This window comes from Zootoca vivipara, chromosome 8 (assembly GCF_963506605.1).
Source record: "Zootoca vivipara chromosome 8, rZooViv1.1, whole genome shotgun sequence".
In the NCBI taxonomy this organism is placed as follows: Eukaryota; Metazoa; Chordata; class Lepidosauria; order Squamata; family Lacertidae; genus Zootoca; species Zootoca vivipara.
In genome coordinates, this window is record NC_083283.1 from 5,812,200 (window position 1) to 5,831,741 (window position 19,542).

Below are 19,542 nucleotides of genomic sequence, written 5' to 3' on the forward strand. Positions count from 1 at the left end.
CCAAACCGGAATTAAGATTGCTGGAAGAAATATCAACAACCTCAGATATGCAGATGACACAACCTTGATGGCAGAAAGCGAGGAGGAATTAAAGAACCTTTTAATGAGGGTGAAAGAGGAGAGCGCAAAATATGGTCTGAAGCTCAACATCAAAAAAACCAAGATCATGGCCACTGGTCCAATCACCTCCTGGCAAATAGAAGGGGAAGAAATGGAGGCAGTGAGAGATTTTACTTTCTTGGGCTCCTTGATCACTGCAGATGGTGACAGCAGTCACGAAATTAAAAGACGCCTGCTTCTTGGGAGAAAAGCAATGACAAACCTAGACAGCATCTTAAAAAGCAGAGACATCACCTTGCCGACAAAGGTCCGTATAGTTAAAGCTATGGTTTTCCCAGTAGTGATGTATGGAAGTGAGAGTTGGACCATAAAGAAGGCTGATCGCCGAAGAATTGATGCTTTTGAATTATGGTGCTGGAGGAGACTCTTGAGAGTCCCATGGACTGCAAGAAGATCAAACCTATCCATTCTTAAGGAAATCAGCCCTGAGTGCTCCCTGGAAGGACAGATCGTGAAGCTGAGGCTCCAATACTTTGGCCACCTCATGAGAAGAGAAGAATCCTTGGAAAAGACCCTGATGTTGGGAAAGATTGAGGGCACTAGGAGAAGGGGACGACAGAGGACAAGATGGTTGGACAGTGTTCTCGAAGCTACGAACATGAGTTTGACCAAACTGCGGGAGGCAGTGCGAGACAGGAGTGCCTGGCGTGCTATGGTCCATGGGGTCACGAAGAGTCGGACACGACTAAACGACTAAACAACAACAACAACAATTTTTCAGCAAGGATCAAGACCACCTCCTACCTACCTTCTCCACTCCCTGCACCACCTTTGTTTAGGCTTCAAGGCCATGCACTTGTGGCTTAACCTCTTTACTATACATAAGCAAGCATTAGCAATATTACATGACATGTCACCTTACCACTGTCCATTCTCATCTGGTGCATTTATTTTTATTTACTTTTTAAAATGCATTTGTGTTCTCATTTTGCATTCTTATGTTGCAGACCGCCCTGTGATCTTCGGTTGAAGGGTGGTATGCAAATATAATACAGTGGTACCTCGGGTTGCAGACTCGATCTGTTCCGGGGTGCCGTTCGCACCCTGAAAAGTCCACAACCCGAGCGTCTGCACAGATGCGTGACATCATTCGTCACATCTGCGCATGCGCAAAGTGTGATTTCACACTTCTGCGCATGCGCGTGGGTTGCAGACACGCCGAACCCGGAAGTAACCCGTTCCAGGACTTCCGGGTTCAGCGCGTCCGTAACCCGAAAAGACGTAACCCGAGGTATGACTGTCAATAATATTTCCTTATGCAAAGTAGAACCACTAAACATCTGTCTCCTCCTCCTCCCAAGTTCCTTTGAAGTTGTGGCTTAGGGTACCTGTGACTTTCGCCCGCATAGGCCTATATGCAATTGGAGTCATCCTTCTGTTTAGTAAGCAAGGTAGAATATTTTACTTGTGTGGATAAAATGGTTTGAGCTGGCACTCCCGCAGATTGAAAACTGAATACAGGAAAGAATTGCTGGCACTCCCGTGCAGGAAGGCTCAGCCACGGCTGAGAGGATTTTTGCCTGGAATGTTTCTATTCGGCTTCTCCTCTTGAGGCTTGCTTTGGCGAGTGCCAGGCTGCAAATGCAACATTTTCCACTCATAATTTTTGTGGCTTTAAGGGGTAGACAAACATCCACATTATGCTTGCTTCTCAGTGTAAGGTATTGAAGACCAACCTCGCTGTTTGTTTGAATGCTGTGCAGAAAGGGAGGTTAAAGGCAGCTCTGACAGGGGAAACAGATGCTCCTCTTTCAAAATGAAGGAACTGCAACTTCTGAAAATGTTGATATCGGCCAACAAATGCCCAGAGAGTTTATTCAGTAGGTGCTTTTGCTAACAGCGTTCCAGTTGGTGGAACAAGCAGCCATCTTGCCTTGTTGTGTGAAGCCCTGCATCTGAAAAAGGAAGCTATTTTTGTTTGCAAAGTATCTTTTATGCCAGAACTGGGGTTTATGCATATTTCACGGTGAATTTGGACAAATTGGATTGATGACTTAAGTCATTTACAGTATCACTGCCTGCTTTTTTGCTAGACGTTATCTTAGCAAATCATCTTTAAGAGGCTGATAAGTGCCCACAATACTCCCACAATGTTTATCCTCTTACAGTGTAGCTTATATGTGTGTGTGTAAAAGTCAAACATGTTTTTGCCTTCCTGCTACAATCTTAGCTTTTGACACAGGCCCCCTTATCTTTCAATTTGGTAGAATTAACATCAGCATTGCCAGACTAAAGCCTTCGAAGAATCGCAATTACCCATCTTCAAAGCACACACAATCGCCACTTACAGAATTTGCCTCTGAGCTTTTTATGGCCTGTTTACTTTTTGAGTTCTCTGTGAGTGTTTCTGCCACACAGAGATACCAAGACACGGTTTCACATACTGTACTTCCGATAGCTGAGGTGCATTCATTGTTGTTGTTTTTAATTGGAATAAAAGCCACATTTCTGCTCGTACGCCCCAAAATATTTTTAAAGAGTGTCTAAACCACAGAGCTTAGAGCTTGATGATCAGAAGGTTGGCGGTTCGAATCCCCGTGACGGGGTGAGCTCCTGTTGCTCGGTCCCTGCTCCTGCCCACCTAGCAGTTTGAAAGCACATCAAGTGCAAGTAGATAAATACATACCGCTGCAGCGGGAAGGTAAATGGCGTTTCCGTGCACTGCTCTGGTTCACCAGAAGCAGCTTAGTCATGCTGGCCACCAGAAGCTGTACGCCGGCTCCCTCGGCCAGTAAAGCGAGATGAGCGCCTCAACCCCAGAGTCTTCCACGACTGGACCCTAATGGTCAGGGGTACCTTTACCTTTAGCAATGAACTGCCTCCAGAAGAGTCCATCTGTTTGTGTCACTGCATGAATTACTGGCCTGGGAGGTGATGTTTTTCCTGTCGGAAGGAGGCAATGTCTCCAGAACAGCAAGTCCTTGCACTGCCGCATTGGGCTTCCTTCAACAGTTGTTAACTCTGATGGATTGGAAGCAACTGAATGATCCCACTTTATCCAATGCAGAAAACCGCATCTAGATAAGACTGATGGGAGGGAGGCAAAGCTCACGGTGGAGGCCATGTGGAGATGCAATTGGTATCCTTCTCTGTGGGTGGATACTTTGGGACCACATCTTAATTAATTTTATGACAGCACACAATATTATTATTATTATTATTATTATTATTAAGAAGGAAGAAGTCAAACTTCTGGAGTGGATGGTAGCGGGGAGTACTGGGTTGTCTTAAGTTGTCGTGATCCCTATATTGATTGTCACAATGCACTGATTGTTTCCTCCTTTTGCATTTAAGATGCCCTGAGGTTTGTCGGTCTCATCACTATAGACGTTGCCTGGGTAAAACTCTTTACTGTGCCTCTTCATTTGCTCTGCTTGAGGAAGGGAAGCCAGCTGTGTTAATGCCTAGACTGCTTGAATGACAGGTAAAAAATGGCCACCCAATGGGTCACTTGCAGTAATGTTGTATGAGAATGCTTAGACGTTTAATAAAAATTACTGGGTTTGTATTTTCCAGGCCTTCACTGTCTTTCCAGTGCAGAGTAACTGATAATTAGTTTTCTTTTGTAATGCATGAAAGGAGAGCCCTTAATTGCCAGCCTCTATGAGCAACTATCTCGTGGCCATTTATATAAGCTCATAAGCATGCGTTGGTTCATTTAATTTTGTTCAGATTTTTTTCCTTGCTGCTCACTTTGGTCATATTCAAAAGTACATCTCACACCAAACATACTCAACTGCAAACCATCAAATTAAAATGGAATGTATATAGCTGGCCGCAACTGACACATGGGGCTGCCCTTTCTTGAAGATGGGAGACATTTTTTGTGCCAGGTCAATTCAGACATACAATGAGTTATGCAAATCAGTATAATTTATGCATATACGCTTTTTTTCATGGGCTTGCTCATTTTGCTTGCAGAGGTCTGGGTAAAGTCTTTGGGTTTTGCAGAACTCTTTTTTGCGAGGAGTGAATTGGAAATGGAAAATAACCTGAGTAATGCAGGCAAAGTTGAATAAACCTAAACTGCTTTTAAAATCAAACTCGAGTGGTTAGCCTCTTCTAGATTACAGTGGTCTTTGAGATACATATCCAGATTGCAGCGAAGGTGCAGCAGAGGGTTGGTGGCACCCCTGGGTGGGAATAAGGGGCCAACAGTGATAAGGGGCTGTGGTGCAGTGATGTCTGAACTTATGCCTTGGCTTTTGTGTCTCTTCTGCACTGCTGTCTACCTGAAAGCTCAGTAGCCTAGAGACAAAGCCACGGCACAGCAAGATATGTAGTACAGTGGTACCTTGGTTCTCAAACGCCTTCGTACTCAAACAACTTGGAACCCAAGCACTGCAAACCCGGAAGTAAGTGCTGTGGTTTGCAAACTTTTTTCGGAAGCCGAACGTGCTCTGTTTTGAGTGTTACGCTTCCGATTTGAGTGCCACACTTCCGTTTTGTGTGTTCTACTGAGGTCTGTCTGTTTTTGCAATTTATTGTGCGCTTTTGTTTTGGTTTTGTGACTGTGTGGAACCCAATTCAGCTATTGATTGATTGATTGATTGATTGTGTGACTGCAGTACATTGTTTATTGCTTTCATTTTTTTGGTCAGTGATCTCATTAGATAGTAAAATTTATGTTAAATTGCTGTTTTAGGGGTTGTTTTTAAAAGTCTGGTACGGATTAATCCGTTTTGCATTACTTTCTATGGGAAAGCGTGCCTTGGTTTAGGAACGCTTTGGTTTTGGAACGGACTTCCGGAACGGATTAAGTTTGAGAACCAAGGTACCACTGTACATATGTCCTAAAGGTTGTGCATGAATCACAGAACTGTAGAGTTAGAAGGGACCGTATTCCAACCCCCTGCAGTGATTGACACTGCAGTTTCTCCTTGTGGCCTTGGCTTATGACACAAACACCAAATGATTGGTCACACAACTGTTGTCTTTGGTTGGGTGATGACTCTTGAGGTAAGCCTTCCCTGTTTCCATATGGAATTTGACATTTATCCATTAGACTACGGGTAATTTTAGGAAAGGGAAGCCTCATGTAATCATCATACTGAAATCCTACAGCAGTTAAGACACAAAGCACCCTATCCTTGAATCATACATAGCTGCTGCTCCCCAAAAGAGCACAAATTCTGGGTCCGGAGAGTTCCTGTATGCCTCTGTACAGGCTGGTAAAGAGAGATGTTGTCAACATCATGAGACGAAGCAAGTCACATCTTGCTCACTCGCTCTCCATTATGAGGCAATGGGCCATGATGAAAGAACTCTCACATTTCAAGCTGGTAACAAGGGGCACACAAAGGGCCTCTTGTAATCTGAGAGCGTACACCCATGGATGATACCTGCAATATTAGATGCTGAAAGATAGCATCTCTGAGATAATTCCCTATTTGTAAAGCTCTAAAGTAAAGACATGCCACTCCCTGGCCTATGCAGCATAGTACACACTGGGTGCTGTTGTCATCCTTGGCTCAGGGAGCCAGGCAAATAACTGCCTTCCTTCTGTCCTCCTTGGGGAAGCGCAGTCTGAAATGCAACTGCAGGATTTCGAAGCATTAAAATGGCACATCTGGTTTCCAGAATCTGAGCAGCACAGGTTCACCATTGAAGGACATGACTGTACTGTTCCTGGGTCTGCCACACAAATGAGCCTTAATGTTGAAGTTTCGATGCACAGAGGTTCAGTTCTGCATAGGTTGCTTTTCAGTGTCGGCATTCAGGTTCTCAAGGCCTCCTGAGCACTAACTTGCCTCGAGCCTAAGCCGGAAAGTTTCTTCATGACCTCAGAACAATGGCAGGTCGGTAGGATAGATTTGATATCCAGGACTGCTATAACATTAGAGCATCTGAGCAATCAAGAGAAGAAAAGGGGGGGGGTCAAAGGTATCTGATACAAGACTCCAGGAGCAATAGGCATAAATCTAATCCGTCTTGTGGACTTTTGCAGTGACCATACAGTCTATCCGTAAGTTAGTGTGTCTTATAAAGGGATCGCTAACTGTGATAGTCTTGCTTTAAATAGTCTTTCTTAAATGTTTGCCCTTGTAATCAATAATTGGCAAAAGATATAATTGAACCCACTAACCTTTGCCTAGCAGCAAGGCAGATCATGAACAGTCGATGTCTTCCTTATCTTAGGGGATGTGAACAGATGCAATACTACAGTTGCAGTCAAAGTTTTTTTGCCCTTTCAGGCCATTGCAAAATGCTAGAGAAGCAAGACTGGTTGGGATGAAGGGAAAGGGTATTGCAAGCTAACTTAGGAATATTGAAAATGGGTCACCATTTACAAGTGCTCCCCAAGGCCCAGTGAGATCATTTGGAGGGAATTCATCCATGATGCTTCATGTGTTTGGTGTTAGCCTACGACGTTGTTTTCCTTCAAAATGCTACTTTTTATTCCAGCCACTTGGGCCGGTCCAGTTAGGTGCAGATGGATGGACTTAACACTCTGTCTCTGCGTACCAAATTGTTCACTCAGTCAGGATCCTGCTGGAATGTCTATAGTGATCCGCACTCATTAGGAGCCCCGCAGGATCAGACCAAAGGTCCATCTTTTTCAGCATCCTGCTTCCCATAGTGACCAGTTAGATGCCTTGGCGAAGCCCACAAACAGGGTGTAAAGATATGGACGCATTCTGTTATTTTCTTCCCTTGGATGTCTTGGATTCACTGCCATGCCGTCGCTTAAGCATGGAGGTTCCATACAAGCAACGTAGTCATCCACCACTTGTAAGAATGGGGATTGTATTCAGGCCTCAGCCTAAATAGAGCAGAACTTGGAGTATCACTTCACAAGCTGTGCCGTGTGCCAGCCTTGCAGAAGATCTTATTTCTCGCAAAGTTAGAAAACAACAACAACAACCTGGGATCTTATTAGGTTGCGTGAGCTCATTCCCATAGGATTTAGATCAGTGTTGGATAAAACTTGCTGTATTCATCCATTCCTGGAACGTAGGAGTTTGAAATTCAGTGTGCGGTTACTCATTTTGGACTGATGCTTTTCTTATCAACACTTTATATTCAGAAGGTGTAAGTTAGTTCTTTTGTTTCAACTTCATATCATACAACTGTAGAGTTGGAAGGGACCCTATCTTTATGCATTAGTTAGTATTTCTATCAAGGCACTACAATCTCAACACCTACACCCATTATTACAAGAGTTATTCTATTCTACATATTTAAGTAATCTAGCCATTGGTCTCTTGCTTGCCACTATTAACTCTGTTTTTCCATTTTTTAATAATCGCTGCCAATAGTTGCAACAAGTCCAGTTACTATTATGGAACAGTAGTAGAATTGTGCATGTCTTAATAATCATGCCTCTAGTTCTGGGCACATTTGATTCCTGCTTTCGACAAGCACATGGCAAGTGGCACATGGCAAGCTGATTTTAAAATGGAGGGAACTTCAAAAGTGGCTTGTGATGTGGCCTGAAGGTCTGCTTTTGAGAAGGAGCAACCTTAACCTGTAGCTCTGTAGATCCTGGACATGGAACACGACAATTTCCCTGACATATCTGGAATACTGTAGCTGCAAGCTGTGTCTGTGCAGAATTTGGCAAGATATTCTGGAAAATCCGTATGTATGGCAGTGTCGCTTTTGCCAATTTGCCAATCATCTTCAGAAAAAGCTCGATTTTGCAAAAAAAAGGTCAACAACTTTGGCCCCAAAGAAGCTCAAAGCTCAACAATTTTCCTTTCTGGATTTTCACTTTTTGAAATATGGCAACCCTACCTATGAATTAACCAGGTTTGCGTTTTGCAAGTGATTTGAAAAGCAAGCACATAATTCGGCATCGTTTCTTGTTACAGGAGCAGATTTTTATTTTTAATGCAAAACAATTGCAGTGCCAGTTTCTGTTGAGAATTAAGCCAGAGTCGCAGGTTTCTTGAACTGCTATAGGCCAGTCCTGTGATAAGCGCCACACTTGCATAACAGAAGCTGAAATATTTGTCCACAAGAAACTGCATTCACATCCCAGTGAAGTATCCCTTTTGCCATTCATTTGCTCCTGTTTAATGTGATTGTCTGTTTGGTTTGCATGGGAGCTGGGTTTCCTTACCAATACATCCCCATCAGCAATGCATGCAGCTTTGATGTACGGCTAGATCAATTTGTAATAATTGAGCTAATAACAAATGGGCCTCTCCAGTCGAGGACTCTTCTTCCCCAGTTTCTAAAAGTCTCTAACAGTTGTGCAATAGCACATTTCACTTGTTGGGCTCACATCTTGTTTGTTGTGGAGAAGACTTGTACCAAGCACAACTGCCAAACAAGGTCAGCAACAACAGAACATATCTGCATAAAGTATTGTGTGTGTCTATGACTAAGGAATCTGCCAGATCATTTCATATCTTTGAAATTGTCGTTGTGGAGATTATAGGCCTGAACTTGTATGTTTGTGCATCTTTCTGACCTAGAAAGATAAGCCATTGTTGTCATTTGTGATCCACTGATAATGGATGGGAGATAACAGTCCCAGCATTGAATTTCTGAAATTTATTTCCAGAAAATGGGGGGAGGATGAAACATGGGAATGTTATCATCATTTCACCTTCTTGCAGTCCGCAGTGCTTGCTTCGATACATGTATATTGGTGCATAATAATCTGTGCAGAATTAGATGCAAATTGGACAGAGCAGAGAGTCATTAGATAACTCAGAATGGCATTAGCTCACTGTAAACAGTGCTGACGTCCTAAATTAGGGCTGTACGCTTTAGTCACTGAAAGCTGTCATTTGTTCTTTAAGCAAATCATATAGTTAACTGAACAGCTAGATTTGAGCTCTCAAACCTACCCTTTCTGGAAAACCCCAGTGTGTTCTACTTGCCTTAGTACATCCTAGAAGTCTGCTCAACGATACTGATATATAATTAACAACCAGTGCATCTGTGACTCTTACCAGGACCAGCAAGTGTTATGTTTGATGGTTGTTTACTCCCCGATATCAACTTAGAAATTGCTTTTTAAAATGGCTTTTTAAAAAAGGCCGTCTCTGCCCTCAGGCTTAGCCTTTAAAAAATGACACAAAAGGAAGATGGATCGAGAGGGTGGAGGAAATAGGCATATTTGAGTACTGTACTTGTTCTCAGTTCCAGAAACTTTTTTGAACTGTAATTGGGCACAGTCTGATTGATTGAACAGCCACAACAGCCCTTTCAGTTGCCTCAAGCTGCTTGACATCTGTTGGATCCACCTTGCTGAAGCTTAGCAGGTCTGCGTCCTTGAATTCCCTGATTGAAGAAAATATAAATGTACTAAATAATATAATAAAAGTCACTTAACACGGAGCCATAGATTCCATGGAGCTATGTGTTCACAGTGAGAGCATAATTTGGGGACATGGCCATAAGCGTGGTAGAAGAGGCCTTGATTTGAGTTCATTTACATTCCTAGAACAGGGAGAGGAGATGTAGCTTGTCTCAAGGTGCCCTGATGGTCTGTGACATGCAGGGTAGATTTGATTTAAATCAAATTGATTTAAATCACTAGTCAGTAAGACTTGATTTAAATCTTTTTTTTTAACAGAAGGACTCATTCTTGCTGGTATAATCTCAATATTTAAAGCCAGATGAAGGTTTCATTTTTGGAATAATAAATTTTCAGAGAAGTTTTTACAGTTATATAAAAATTACTGATTTGGTTATACTATTAGAAATACATAGACAGGTAATTATGAAATTATTGTGAGGTTTAATAAGTTAACTGTTTACATTTGGACAACTTTTCTGCTGTACTTTATTGGAAGGAGAAAAATAATCATTTCCTTAATAACAACTCAAACAATTTTATTTAACTAAAACAATAACATTATAGCATACATATCCATGTTTCTTAACTGATGTGGTTAAACAATTTTTTTATAAGAAACTTAGACTGAGTTTTAGCACACATGAAAAACTTAAAACAAATCCGTATTTCCTGATGAATAGCCTTTGGACTATTGTTTCAGGGCTGATTTCCTTCAGAATGGATAGGTTTGATCTTCTTGCAGTCCATGGGACTCTCAAGAGCAGGCATCCCCCAAACTGCGGCCCTCCAGATGTTTTGGCCTACAACTCCCATGATCCCTAGCTAACAGGACCAGTGGTCAGGGAATATGGGAATTGTAGTCCAAAACATCTGGAGGGCCGAAGTTTGGGGATGCCTGCTCAAGAATCTCCTCCAGCACCATAATTCAAAAGCATCAATTCTTCGGCGATCAGCCTTCTTTATGGTCCAGCTCTCACTTCCATACATCACTACTGGGAAAACCATAGCTTTAACTATACGGACCTTTGTTGGCAAGGTGATGTCTCTGCTTTTTAAGATGCTGTCTAGGTTTGTCATTGCTTTTCTCCCAAGAAGCAGGCGTCTTTTAATTTCGTGGCTGCTTTCACCATCTGCAGTGATCATGGAACCCAAGAAAGTAAAATCTCTCACTGCCTCCATTTCTTCCACTTCTATTTGCCAGGAGGTGATGGGACCAGTGGCCATGATCTTGGTTTTTTTGATGTTGAGCTGCAGACCATATTTTGCACTCTCCTCTTTCACCCTCATTAAAAGGTTCTTTAATTCCTCATCACTTTCTGCCATCAAGGTATAGTGTAACTTAAGTAGAAGACTATCTTTAGAAAGATTTTTCCTCCAAAAGCATTTTATTTTAAAAATACAATTTAAATTTTAAATACCCATTTTAAAAAAAATAATCATTGATATTAATCCACCCTGGTGACTTGCCTTTTGTCCTTCTTCTTTGCAGATTAATCAGCCGCTCGATGGGGATTACCAGTGGAGCAGCTCTTTGTGTCACCTTTCCACCTTTGTGTAGCAAGCAAAACAACTTCAGCACCTCTTCAATAATAATTATGAAACTGGTATTAACTGAATGGCAATTATGGATTTTTAACTCTAGTTCACAGTAAGCAAAACGCAAGCCCAGCAAGCCATATGTTGAATTTCCTTACCAAATAGCTTTTTGTTCCTCTGAATGTTTCAACGCCTACACACGAAATTGATGACGGAACCTGTTCGTAACGAGGGAAATTACAAATATTGCTTGCACAAGGAACGTGACGCCATCAGAAAGAGAAGACACCGTAACTTATCGTTAGAGATGATAGTGTTATTTATATAGGTAGAATAAAATAAATAAATATATAAATAAATATATATATATTATATATATTTTTATGGTAATGAAAATGGCTCCCCAGAATGCTGACTCGGAATCTATGCAAGTTCAAGAGCTACCCGTGGTTCAGATTCAGAAACCGGAAAACGAGAATGCGAGTAAGGAGGAGACCATAAGCGAAGGATCCATAGATCGGATACCTGTCCGTCTCTGGGTGATGCACGGGGCCGTGATGTTTGGCAGAGAGTTCTGTTACGCCATGGAGACAGCTTTGGTGACGCCAGTATTGTTACAAATTGGTAAGTGGAATTGCACAACCATTGCATAACCATGAACAGTTGCCATCGTTCATCCTCTGTTATCCATGAAACAGCAGAACAAGTCGGCCCTCTGGAGGTGTTCTCCGATTTTGCTGTACCCACCTCTTCAAGAGGCAAGCAGAGACCACAGGTTACAAGCCACTGGTTCTCAGTAACCCACTCCTGTGTTGGAACCTTCAGTCCACATCAGTGTAACCAGGAGCCATGTGGGTTGAGTGGATCATGCGATTACTTTCCATACCAGTGTCTTGGCTCCAAGGGAGGTGCCATGCTGACGTGAGAAGTAACCGCATCATCCAGCCACCCAACCCAGTTTGCTTCGCTGTGTTGCCAGCCGATCACTATGCTGCAGTGGTTTATGGATCGGTCTCAAGTCAAAAGTATCATTCAACAAAACCTTAGTTCAGGAAGGATTATCCAAACCCTACAAGGCTGGTATGGTGGGGTTGGGAGTTAGAAAGAACTGTAACTTTCACTAAATCAGGCAGGTTTGTAGGTGTCATATGAAGAAATTAACTGATCCCATTATTGGTGTGTGTGTGTGTTTCCTCAGAGTTACCTTAATTTTTCTGCCTGCTGTGCCTTCCCCTTTCCTTTTTCTACTGTCATCCTTTAGAGGACTTGCAAAACTTTTAGCTTCTGGCTGGGTGGATTTGATTCGAATCAAATCTATTTAAATTATGATTTAAATCACTAGTAAGTAAAACTTGATTTAAATCATTTTTTTTACAGAAAGACTCATTCTTGCTGGTATAATCTTAATATTTACAACCAGATGAATGTTTCATTTTTGGAATAATAAGTTTTCAGAGTAGTTTTTACAGTTATATCAAAAATTACTGATTTGGTTATACTATTAGAAATACATAGACAGGTAATTATGAAATTATTGTGAGGTTTAATAAGTTAACTGTTTATATTTGGACAACTTTTCTGCTGTAGTTTATTGGAAGGAGGAAAATAATCATTTCCTTAATAACAATTTAAACAATTTATTTAACTAAAACAATAACATTATAGCATATGTATCCATGTTTGTTAACTGATGTGGTTAAACTTTTTTTTTTAAAAAAAAACCCACAACTTAGACTGAGTTTTAGCACACATGAAAAACTTAAAACTTATTACCTGATGAATAGCCTTTGGAGAATAATGTAACTTTAATAATAAATAAATAAATTTTATTTATACCCCGGCTGAGACCAAGCTCAGGGCAGCTAACACCAAATATATAATACATTAAAAACACAAAATCAAAATAAAATTAAGTGTGAACCCACGAATCATAACCGTAGGGGTAAGGAATTAAAAGTTCACCAGGCCCGTCCACACATGCTTGTCCAATATGTGCCAGAAGATAGAAAATTATCTTTAGAAAGATTTTTCCTCCAAATTCATTTTATTTTAAAAATCCAATTTAAATCAAAAACATCCAATTTAAATTTTAAAAATCACGTGGGTTTTTTTTAAAAAAATTATTTTTAAAAAAATCATTTATTTTTATCCACTCTGGATATATCACTAGCTGCACTTACAGCTACCTTGCAATAGATACTGCTACACATTGCACTCCACTAAATTAAATCCCCCCACACCTTCCAATACAGTCTTCCCCTTATTGCCTCCCCAGGTGTGCATTTGGCAATCCTAAAGGATTTAGCTCCCTGCTGTATTTATGGGTAGGCTAGTTTGTTCCAGGGTTCAAAGGAAAGCCCAGCCTTCATTTATGATAAAGTGATGTTGAAAGATTTGAAGTGGCGGTGACACAAGTGCTGTTCTGGGCTGCCCCGAGAATGCCTCGCTCTGAGAAGAACCCCCCAACTTCCTAAGAGTAAGAGGGGAAGTGAGTGTTGGGGCTACTGCCATGTTAGCAGCAGCAAAGGAGAGGGAAGCAAAGAGGAGCCAAGTGTGACACAGTGCTTTGTGTTAACCTGTGCAGGGGCCTCCCTAGGTGCGGGGGGACTGGGGTGATCGCCCCCATTCACCGTACCCTAAGGACACTACTGGACACACATTTTTTGTGGTTCTAGGCCTTACCTGTAACACACTATTGAGCCGTTCTGCTTTTTCTCAGGTTCTCCCCAGGTCATTGCAAATCCCTGTTCAATAAGTCAACTATTTCAGCTATCCTTGAAATGTCAACTGACTCGCCACACTTTTAAAGTCGCAATAGTGTTGATCTTCCAGTACCAAAGTCCATCTTCTTCCAAAGCTGATTAAGCTCTTGAAGTTCACATTACTCAGCGAATAATACATATGCCAATGTCTCCTGATGGTTTGAAGCTGTTGCTTGTGCAATAGGAGTACAGTAATGCTTAGAATTAGATTTCAGTTTAGATGCTCTATACGTTTGATATCAGGGCAGGTACATTCGCATATGCAGAAGAAAAGGGGCCAAGTTGCTGTGTGGCCTTGGGGAAGCCACATTTCTTACCTAACACTACCTCACACGTTGTTGCTTAGAAGCACCAATTTAGTTTTGAACCCTCAGGATTGGGTGGGAAATCTGAGCAAGTTAACTTATTAAGGGAGAAAGGTTGTTTTCTGCTGCTCCAGAGAAGCGGACACGGAGCAATGGATTCAAACTACAAGAAAGAAGATTCCACCTCAACATTAGGAAGAACTTCCTGACAGTAAGAGCTGTTTGGCGGTGGAATTTGCTACCAAGGAGTGTGGTGGAGTCTCCCTCTTTGGAGGTCTTTAAGCAGAGGCTTGACAGGCCTATGTCAAGAATGCTTTGATGGTATTTCCTGCTTGGCAGGGGGTTGGACTGGATGGCCCTTGTGGTCTCTTCCGATTCTATGATTCAATTATTTAAATTGACTCAAGGATGTCTACACAGAGCATTTGTAATGTTAACCTTAGAGTGTGATACATAGCATACGAGATTGTGATTATCAAAAGGGACTGATGTAAGTTGGAAGTGAGTGATGTGCAGCTTTCAGTAGTGTTGAAGACTTTATCTTAAGATGCAAGGCATGTCTCCCAATTAACTGCAGATCTCTCAGATTATCCACAATGAGTGAACGTGGAGCGGCTTTTGCTGCATAATTTAAAGCCATTAAAAAAGATGGAGGCGTACAGTAGTAGGCAGAGCTTCATTTGCAAAATGTTGCCTACAAATAAGGAGCTTAGCTTGCGAAATATTGGCCTGGAAAGGTGTTTGTGCCATAACTCTTCTCGGAAATCTTTAACGCCTCTCTTTGACCCCGGTGAGCTTAATCTGGACGTAACTTTTCCAAAGACCTGTGGGTTGGATGGCTCAGAAGGAACCTCAGTTTGGACGCAAGGCAGGTTTTTACACTCACCCAAGGGTGTGCCAGTGTTCTGGCGTTAGCAACTTAAAGCTGCCCCTTGAGAATTGTGTGGGGCAGGTGTGCCTCCTGGGGAGAGGCCGAGGTGAGCTGCCACATACCCTTTTGGGCGGGGACTGAGAAAAGTGGTGGAGTAACATCAGATAATTTTAACCTTTGGAGTCGTAGATTAATTTCTATGTATCCCTCTCTGTTCTCTATCCAGGCAAGCACAAAGCCTTGTTGGAGGTCAAGGACACAGTCTAGACAGGCAAAAACACTCAAGGAGGGTGCAGAGTTAAGGGGTGTGGCTAGCGAGGATTCCGAGGGCCAGAACAGGGAGGCCCTAGACGTGAAGTTCTCCATCTCAGTGGAGAGTGAGGGTGCGTAAAATGCACTGAACCGGTCTTTGCTACAGATGGCACCATCTCCCCTATCAAGGAGCAGAAACCTTTATCCCAGCAAGTAGGTAGATGCCAGGAGCGAGCTAGCGGGAAATCACAGTTAGTGGAGTTAACTCTTTATCAGAAAACAACAACAACAGGATCTGCACAGGAGTGTCTGGACTAATGAGCACAGCAACTCATCTCCAGCAGGTCTTGCCCCTGCGAAGCAGTTGCGGAGAGTGGAGGTCCCCACCTCCTCACAGCTATCTAAGTCCCCTCATTTCCAGGGTTTACCCCAAGCAATCTGAGTCTGCACTTTCTCCACCCTCTTCAGACCTCTCCTGGTTCTTCAGGGAGAGGAGGAGGGGGAGACACCCTGCAGGAGGGGGAGACACCCTGGCTTCTTCACCAGCTGCACTCATCCTTGCCCCTTGGCCTCCCTCTTCTGCTTCAGCTTCTGCCACCAATTCTGGACATCTCTCTGCTGTAGACTCCTCACACTCACTAAGCCCTGTTACCTCTTCTGCTTCAAACACCTCCTCTTCCCGGTCTTCTCCCTTTGACCACTCATCATCGGCCAACCACTAATCCCCGGACTTTGAGCCTTCTTCCCTTGGGAGTTCCCCAGCTGGCTCCTCCCCGCATTCCTCTGCACCCAGCCAGTCCAGTAGAGGAGTTCTTTTATAGGCAGAGGAACTCTTAAGATTTAAGGACTCATGCCATAATAGGTTCTGATATTTTTAAACAGTGCCGTATTAAATACCTGGGTACCATTTAGTCCTGCCATCACCTTCAGAAAAGGATGGGATAAAATGTAGATATTAGAAGAGGTGATAAGTGGGTCACAGTATTGCCTGCCTTTCTGTGACCACAACGGTGATGCTCTCTGCAGCAGCCAGTGATCTGCCTCCAGGCTGTCCTGTAAAAAAAAACGGGACCAAGCTATGCAAATTTAGGGGGAGCGATCTCATTCATGTGCTTGTGTGTAGAAATTCATACTGTGCCTGGAACCTGGACTCGTGCCCTCATCGCTTTGAGGTGTGCTGGCTAGTAAGTTTCAGCAGCCCCTCATTTACATAACTCTGCATATTAAGTAGAGTGCTGCCGACATTTATACGTGCAGTTTCTGAAGACTTAAATGAGGGCACTTCCACTGACATTCCATTGCAAAATGCCTCCGCTGTGCTTGTGGTGGGGTTTTTTGTGACTTTCGAAATGGACTTGCAGTAACCCTGGTACCAGTTGCATGTAAGAGAACCTTTGACCTCCGCTGGATAGGTCTCTCCAAACAAACCCTCCATTGTGGCCATTAATTTGCACGTGTTCTTGTTCTAAACTGCGCTACCCTTCGAACAGTGCTTTCTCCAGATTAGTAGCTGGAAGCATGTAACCATATCCAGGGCCTTAGTGGCATAGCAACAAGGGGAAAGTAAGCCCTATTTTATCAGGCAGGTTTCTCTTGCATGACTTGCTTTTCTGTTGTTCTAACCCCCAACCCCAGGCTAGCAACTTAAGAAGTAGGGGAAACAAATAGGAGTTGATTAGTGAATATAGTACACTTGGAAGCATCGGTCCTATGGCGTTAAGGTGAGCATCTCAAGGAGGTGCAGATAATTTCTGGGAGAAGCAACTGCTCTTTCCACATCTGGCTTGCAGCCTAAGAAGGAGTTTGGGGAGTACACAGCGGGTGCCTCTCCCATGCCAGCTCCCTTTCCCCATTGAAGTCTAGCTTTCTTGCATGCTGTTGTTGTTTAGTCGTTTAGTCGTATCCGACTCTTCGTGACCCCATGGACCAGAGCACGCCAGGCACTCCTGTCTTCCACTGCCTCCCGCAGTTTGGTCAATCTCATGTTCGTAGCTTTGAACGTGAACGCTTGCATGCTAGCTAGAGTTAATTATTTTGTGACTTATTAGCCTTCTTTTTCCTTTTCTTCTTTGCAAGGTCAAAAAAGTAAGTCTGTAAAATCCACAAGAGTCCATTTCTTGTTCCCGGTCCTCTTTGGGTCTTCAAGAACCAGCGAAATCTAAGCTTATTTTCTACCTTTAGGTGTGAAATTAAGTTTGCTCTCCCAAAAACAAACATCCCTCTTGCTTGCCCGTTCTTTCTCTTGGGCTTCGAAATGATGCAAACCATATTGGCTGCAGATGGTTCGTGAAGATTTAAGTTGGTTGCAAGTTTGATCTGTTTCCCAGTTTGGAAAGCTGGCTGCTAAAGCCGAACGAGTTCTTTAGCAAAGAGAAATCAAGACATACCTGCTCTGTGCCTTAACAAAAAAAATAGAGCTTGGTGTAGCTTCAAACAGGATTTCTGCATTGTCAGGGGATTAAGCTGACTCAAGAATGCTCCACTTGAAATCCTCAGATATTAGAGGATGACTTGAAACTGCGGCTCTGCGGTGAACCTGATTTCTTGCCTTTTGTCTTGCCAACTTCAAATTAAGCATGTTGAGAAGGATCGTTCCCATTTGGGATTCTGTGGCTTTCAGGTAAAAAATGCAGGTAAAGGGAAACAACAACGCTGCTCAATCTTCTTGATGTTGGAAGCAGCAAATAGTTTTATAACAACCCTTGATGGGCTGGGAGAGAGGCTTTCTTTTTTAATATCCTATCGCTGTGTATCTGAGCCACCTTGCGTTTAAAACGCTTACAGTATCCTCCTGTGTTTTTGCAGAGATTCTCAAATTTCATCAGGTTTGACTTGCTGGGATGGGGGAGTAAAATCTCCTACTGTGCTCCCTGTGCCCCTCCCCACTCCAAATAAAAATCCGTTTCTAAAATACGCTTGCAGGGGGGTTGTAGAAGGAGCAGGCAGTACACTTATGTAGCAGTATTAATTTTATCACTTCGTTCAACCGGCATAGCTGGATTAACTTTATTAAGTGCTACAAGCACAATGGCCCTTTTAATACCCTAAGCACTTATGGTCCTCCATTCATGAATGAGCTTCAGTCATCAACCGGCATACTATATAGAGGCTTCCCAGAGCTGATTGTCTAAATAGCCAACCCCACACAGAATGAAGCCCCCACAGTTTTGCACACAAATAGGATTTGTGTATCTCTTTCGCAGCTACAGGAAGCATCAACTTCAATAAAGGCCACATGCCTCGGAAGTGGCAAACACTTTTCTTTCTTTCTTTTTTTATGAAGCTTAGTAGGCAATTATTTTAGAACACCCTCCCAGTTCCAGGTTTTCAATGAACGGTGGGGCTAAAGGGATTGATGGATCTATTGGAATGCTTGGAACGTATGAATCAGCAACTGCGTTCCCTTTTGACGACAAAAGAATTTGGGCGAGTGGTTCTTTTTTGTGTGTGTTTGGAGTGCAGTAAAACCACCTCCGAATACGCCAACTGTGGGTGCATTCACCGCCATTGTTGGTTAGGTAATCGTAGGCCTTTTTGAAAGGATAACAAAGATTGCGTTTCATTTTATAATGGGTTGGTAAATACGGCGACTCAGTGGTTTCCTTTGCATAGTCTGCAGGAAACTTAAACCTTCCCTTTTGCTGTTTTGGTGTGTACTGCAACACCCACCCACCCCAAATTGACTCATCTATGGAGACAAGCCCCACACACAACAACTGCATGTGGCAAAGGATTCTGGGGCACATTCTTCATGGAAGGTGCTGGCCAGCCCATCATGCTTCCCCATTGGTTCATATGTGTTCCAGGTGCAGCGCTTCTAAATCCCCCTGCATCCTGTGGGAAGATTGAGCTTGAGGCAAAGCTGTTCTACCAATACCGATCATTTCATGGTGCTCAACTCCCAATAAGCTGCTTAAAAAACTCAGGGTTCCATCAGGCCTGTTTGAAACCCCCACAGTACGTCGTATAGAAATAAAACTCCTGAGCAAATCAAAATAATATTTGAATGCAAACAAAGACCTTCCCGGGCAGAAAGCTGATGAACTTGGGACCAAGAAGGTTTTGGAGGTGGGAAGAGAAGGGGAGATTTTAGCACGGAGCATGTGAACTTGCAGAAAAGAGCATCACATTGCCCAAAACATGCTGGGCCTGTAGAGTACCTGGTTTGTGCGCTCCTGGCATCTCCCCTGCCTGAAATTCTGGAGAGCCACTGTCAGTCACTGGGCTATGTCGGTCAGTGGCCTAATGTGGTCTAAGACAACTCCCTATGTTCCCATTAATGCACACATTTTTGCTTTTGTGTTTTCCCATTCGTACATCTCCAAAAATTAGGGGTCCAGATTGGTTTTTGTTTGGGGGTGGGAGGGGGACACTTTCATGGCATTCATCTTGATGCATTTTTGGAGGAGGATAAATTACACCCTAACATGCAGGTGGCGC

The 19,542-nt window shown here is 42.9% G+C and overlaps 1 protein-coding gene across 5 annotated transcripts in view; it reads left to right on the forward strand.

Annotated features, from left to right (window-relative positions):
* Positions 1-19,542, forward strand: part of SLC45A4 (solute carrier family 45 member 4) — a 95,571-nt gene that overhangs the window by 49,181 nt on the left and 26,848 nt on the right. Inside the window, exons 2-3 of one of the 5 annotated variants that reach the window (XM_060277571.1) lie at positions 3,415-9,338; positions 10,866-11,536. In XM_060277571.1, the coding sequence (XP_060133554.1) occupies positions 11,296-11,536 (241 nt within the window). In that variant the 5' untranslated portion in view covers positions 3,415-9,338; positions 10,866-11,295. Of the gene's footprint in view, positions 1-838; positions 9,339-10,865; positions 11,537-19,542 lie in introns of those variants that run through there. The other 4 variants (XM_060277572.1, XM_035124407.2, XM_035124409.2 and 1 more) reach the window with 4 other exon arrangements.